Source organism: Schistocerca nitens, chromosome 12, assembly GCF_023898315.1.
Source record: "Schistocerca nitens isolate TAMUIC-IGC-003100 chromosome 12, iqSchNite1.1, whole genome shotgun sequence".
Classification (NCBI taxonomy): Eukaryota; Metazoa; Arthropoda; class Insecta; order Orthoptera; family Acrididae; genus Schistocerca; species Schistocerca nitens.
In genome coordinates this window covers 39,886,494-39,892,493 of record NC_064625.1, presented here as the reverse complement: position 1 = coordinate 39,892,493, position 6,000 = coordinate 39,886,494, and the positions used below count along the sequence as shown (strand labels likewise).

The window sequence follows — 6,000 nt, the reverse complement described above, 5'->3', positions numbered from 1 at the left end:
AAGACACATTTGTGGTGTAAATTCAAGAACATCATGTAGAAATCTGTTCAAAGAACTTCGTATTTTGACCACTGTTTCTCAGTATAGTTATTCCTTAATGAAATTTGTTGCAAGTAATTTCCAATCAATAGCTCAATACATAGTATGAATACTAGGAATAAGAACAATCTACATAAAGACCTAAAATCACTTAGCTTGGTCCAAAAAGGAGTCCAATATTCAACAAATTGTCAACAATCATTAAAAACTTCATTTCAGATAAAGCACACATTAAACAGAGTATAAAAGACTTTTTGAAAGGCAACTCCTTTAATATCTTAACAGGGACTGTTAGACCAGTGGGTAACTATGTTTCATTCTGACAGTGTATTAGCTCTGTAAATATTAGCAGTTCCAGTTTACTGTACTGTATTCACATATTTTGACAATCTCCTGACAAATGATCACGATAGTGAGTGTTATATTAAAATGTCTTATGTGTTATACTTTCTGACTTGCTCCACAACCACGAGACTCATCTCATTTTTGGATCTATGGAATGAAAACTGGATTTAATCTAATCTATTTCTCACCCGTTCCACTGTCGAACAGCACGTGCTAATTATTTCCGTACGAACTCCGGTTTCTCATATTTTATTACAACGATCTTTTTTTTTTTGTAAGTAGGTGAGAGACAACATATTATTCCCGCATCTGGAGAAGAAATTTGGCGACTAAGATTTCGTGAAAAGACCTCGCCAAAAAGTGAAACGTTTTTATTTCAACTCTCTAATGATTATAAAATTGATTTCGTATGTATTTGAGAAATAAAAGGGTCAAAACATGTCATCCTTTGTGATAAATAATACACATTCACTACGAAAAGAAATTTTAAACCGTCCAATTTTGAAAATCTGTGTATTACGACATTTGTGTGCCACAAACGTTACTTTTTCAATGTTTTCTGTGAACCTAGCATTTTCAGAGTCAATTTTCTTGATTTTTGAACGATTTTATCAGGACTGGAATTACAGAAAAAAGTATAACAAATCACTAACGAAACATTTATTCTCCTGGCACTGAAAAACATGAAATATCGCACACTAGTTTTCAACACAACATTTGAAGATTGCTTTGGCATAACACACACCAATGTTTACTATTATGTTGGTGCATAAGTTTGTAGCGTTTTAGTTTCGCATATTGGTATGACGGCTGCTATTGATTTATTTATGGATAGTCGTTTTTTACTTGTTATTCACTGTTGCTATTTGAATTTACATATCGTCATTTTCGTGTTTGGATGTAGCAAGTGGAGCTGTGGACGCTAGAAAATGGTCAAGCGGAGAAATCGGAACATTTCCGACACATTCTTATGTTTGAGTTCAATATGTGGGTGACAGCAGCTAGAAACATTTGTACCGTGTATGGTTATAATGCCACTGACAGAGCACGCAAGAAAATAGTTTTCTCATTTTCACATTAGTGACTTCCCATGTTCAGGAAGACTTTCGGGCATTGATGAAGATCGTTTAAGCACATTAATCCACAATGATCTACTTCACTGTACTCGAGAAATAACAATTTCCATGGACTGTGATCATGTCACCATCGCACGACATTTGCGTGCATGGAGGTTGAGCAAGCGTGTGCATGGGTACCGCATGCCCTAAGCCAAAGATAACAAAAATCAGTGTATCTCCTCTCTGCTTGCTCGTCGTCAATTGGCTCGTGATCAGCACCGACCATTCCTATCCTTTGCGTTACTGGTGGGGTGAAATGGTGTCTTTATATTATCATAAGATACAGAAAGGAATGGTGAGACCAAACAAGACTAACACACGGACACTGCGAAAAAAAATTTCCTGCGACAAGCACGACACCATTAGTCCTTCTTGGTAAATTTTTCACGCGATCCGAATCCAGTTGGATGAGGTGTAACTGTGAACAGACGCCGGATGACAGCTCGTATGACAAAACTGACCACCAGGAACACGAGCAGCAGCGCAGCGACGACATCTAGTAGCAGGTACTGGTACCACGAGAGGTGGAGCGCGGCGGACCTGAGGTGGGGCGCCCCCCGGTGCCTGATCACGTACTCTGTCCAGTAGACCGCCTCGTCCAGCGGGTGGATCGGCCGGTCGTTGAAGATGCGCGACAGGTGTTGGGCTCTCTCACGGTACCTGCGAAGCATGAAAGGCAACGTCCATAGAAAAAATTCCACAGCAGCCAGTACGTGGACGAAGCGCAGCCTTAGTACAATATGCTTCAGCACGGAAACTGCACAGCAGCTCCTCAGTACCATCATAAAGATGTAGTGACATATGTAGGTCTCAGTCATGGCAGTTGATAGGCCTTGCGCCAACAGCAAAGTGCCTCACCATTATGGTGCAGTATTGTTTTAAATACAATCGTTATTTACGCCCTCTCCCAATTTACATTGTAAGAAGTACGAGGGTCGTTCAATAAGTAATGCCGCACTTATTTTTAAACCATATTTACTTTTAACAGTCTGAATTTGGTGACAATATACATATACATGTCTAGTCCATGTTCTATTTTTCTACGTTGTCTCCATCACTTTCTATGGCCGTACGCCAACGTGGAAGAGCATGTATTTATTCCCTGCTGGTAAAAGGTCTTGTCCTGCATGACTGACACTCTCGTCGTCTTTAAGCGGCCCAAAGAGATGGAAGTCCGATGGTGCCAGTCTGGACTGCAGAGTGGATGAAGCAATGACGTCCAAACCAATTTGGCGATGTGTTCCCGGGTTCTCAGACTTGTGTGTGGGTGTACATTATCGTGTTGGAACAAGATGTCTGCTGGATTCTTGTCCGATCGAACAAGTCGGAAACGGTTCTTGAGTTATTCAGAGTCTTCACGTATGCCTCTGAATTGATGGTTGACCCTCTTGCCATCACATCCACGAGAATGACGCCATTACAAACCCTGAAGACTGTCACCATGACATTACCGGCAGAGGGGGTTGTCTTGAATTTCTTCTTTTGTGGTGAATGAGGATGATGCCACTCCATGGACTGCCGTTTTGTTTCCGGCGCAAAGTGGTGCACCCAACTTTCGTCCCCCGTAACGATCCGTGACCGAAAGGCCTCTCTGACGGTCTCAAAACGTTGCTCCAACAATTCAGGTGAAATGGCCTTTCTTTGAATCTTGTGGTCCGCTGTGAGCATTCGTGGAACCCGTCGTGAGCATCTCTTTGAATATCCGAGAATCTCGACCGTTGCAGACGCACTTCCAAAGCTGACCGACAACTGTAGATCCAATTGTCGAGTTGTAATGCGCCGGTCGGCACGAATAATGGCATCCGCACTATTCAGCACGTCTGGAGCAGTGACTGTGACAGGACGTCCCGAGCGTGGCTAATCATCGAGCTCCATTTCTGCATTTCCTGAGGCTGCAACTTTGTTTACACATCGCCCAGCTGTACTCCTATCAACTGCAGCATCGCCATACGCTGAACACAAACGTTTAAGGGTGTTCACCACGGTTTCTTTTTCGGCACACAAGAATACAATAACAGCACCCTGCTTATAACGTGAGTCGTATGTAGACGCCATTTTGACTCTGTACTACGGCTCTGCCATCTGCCAGAACGGTTCGAAATTTCACCGGCGCACAGAACAAAACCAACAAGGACGTTTCTCTATGTATATTAATGGCTTTAAAAAAAATGTGGGGCGTTACTTATTGAACGACCCCCGTATAACATTTTGCAACACATGTCGCTTAGCCACTTCGAAATGTATCATTTGTGTCTATTTCGTCATCATCGTTATATTTGCTTTTGATTTAAACTGTGGTCACCGACACCTGGTGTGAAAACATGCAAATGAACATAAACCACCTGAAGATGGACACAAGCCCGAAACCGGACATGTGTTGAATCGCCTTCTGTTATGACTTTTTTTCTTGAGTCATCAGTCTCCAGACGGGTTTGATGTGGAACAGCACGAACTTCTCTCCTGTGCCAGACTTTCCATCTCAGATCAGTACTTGCAACTTACGTCCTCAATTATCTGCTGTATGTATTCCAATCACTGACTTCCCCTACAGTTTTTAGCCTCTACAGTCCCTCTAATACCATAGAAATTTTTCCCCGACGTCTTAATAGATGTTTTATTATCATACTACCCCTTCTTCACATCAGTGTTTCCCATATATTCCTTTCCTCACCGATTCCGGGGAGGTCCACAGTGCTTGCAAAGCGTGCAAAATCATCCATACTCGGAAATAATACAGTTTTATTTGTCTGAATGTTCATATATATATATATATATATATATATATATATATATATATATATATATATATATGACATACAAATTTGACAGTTTTATTTCTGATGAAGGCACCCATAGCAGTGCGGCAACCTGGGTCCAAAGACTCCTTTTTTGCCACCACATACACACACACACACACACACACACACACACACACACACACACACACACACACACACACATATATATATATATATATATATATATATATATATATATATATGGGTGGTCCATTGATCGTGACCGGACCAAATATCTCACGAAATAAGCGTCAAACGAAAAAACTACAAAGGACGAAACTTGTCTAGCTTGTAGGGGGACACCAGATGGCGCTATGGTTGGCCCACTAGATGGCGCTGCCATAGGTCAAACGGATATCAACTGCGTTTTTTAAATAGGAACCCCCATTTTTATTACATATTCGTGTAGTACATAAAGAAATATGAATGTTTTAGTTGGACCACTTTTTTCGCTTTGTGATAGATGGCGCTGTAATAGTCACAAACATATGGCTCACAATTTTAGACGAACAGTTGGTAACAGGTAGGTTTTTTAAATTAAAATACAGAACGTAGGTACGTTTCAACATTTTATTTCGGTTGTTCCAATGTGACACATGTACTCTTGTGAACTTATCATTTCTGAGAACGCATACTGTTACATCGTGATTACCTGTAAATACCACGTTAATGCAATAAATGCTCAAAATGATGTCCGTCAACCTCAATGCATTTGGCAATACGTGTAACGACATTCTTCTCAACTGTGAGTAGTTCGCCTTCCGTAATGTTAGGCCCGGCCACGATCATTGGACCATCCTGTATAGTGCACGCCACATTAGAGGGGGGGTATAATTTTGAACGATTATGTCCATACAACCACCATAAACTCCAAACAGACGGTCACACGTAAAATTTTGTACATGGCTGCGTCGTCAGCGACCGTTTACAAAGTAGAATAAACAGTAATACCAGCTCTCGGTGACAAAAAGGAGTCTTTGGACCCAGGTTGCGGCACTGCTATGGGTGCCTTCATCAGAAATAAAACTGTCAAATTTGTATGTCACATATTAAACTGAAAATCGAGCGATAAATCTTTAGTCACAAAATTTGTGAAACAGAATCCATAAAAGGCAAGCCGCTATGGGCTGCTGACATGCGTCGAGCTACAGTAGCACATATTAAAGTAAGAATCAAGCGATGAAGCTGTAGTCACAAAATCTGTAATACAGAATACATAAAAGGCAAGCGTTTTATGTATTCTTGCTTGCCTTTTATGTATCCCGTTTTACAAACTTTGTGACTGAAGCTTTATCGCTTGATTTTTAGTTTAATGTGTGACATGGCAGTTTGAGAGTTTTATTTCTGATGAAGGCACTCATAGCAGTGCCGAAACCTGGGTCAAAAGACTCCTTTTTTGCCGCCGAGGGCTGGTATTGCTGTTAATTTTATGATCACACCTTTTTTTTCAGGTGTAATTGCTTTCCTTGAGCTGTGACTTCACAACTTTTGGCGACTAGGAGGTGTCTGCTCCCTACCGATCATCTTGCGCAAGCGGACCGCTTGTCCTCCAGGTTACTCCTCCACCCCCCCCTCCCCCCCCCCTCCCCCGTCCCTCAGTCCGTCTCACATCAGCATGGTTTCAGAAAACATCGTTCTTGTGCAACGCAGCCAGCTCTTTATTCGCACGAAGTAATGGCCGCTATCGACAGCGGATCTCA

At 41.7% G+C, this 6,000-nt stretch overlaps 1 protein-coding gene across 1 annotated transcript in view; it reads right to left on the bottom strand.

The window, feature by feature from the left end:
• Positions 1-1,864: 1,864 nt before the first annotated feature.
• The window catches only part of LOC126214893 (UDP-glucosyltransferase 2-like), a 105,746-nt gene continuing 101,610 nt past the window's right edge, over positions 1,865-6,000 (bottom strand). The window contains exon 6 of the mRNA XM_049941537.1: positions 1,865-2,162. Within this exon, the coding sequence (XP_049797494.1) occupies positions 1,865-2,162 (298 nt within the window). The remainder of the gene's footprint in view (positions 2,163-6,000) is intronic.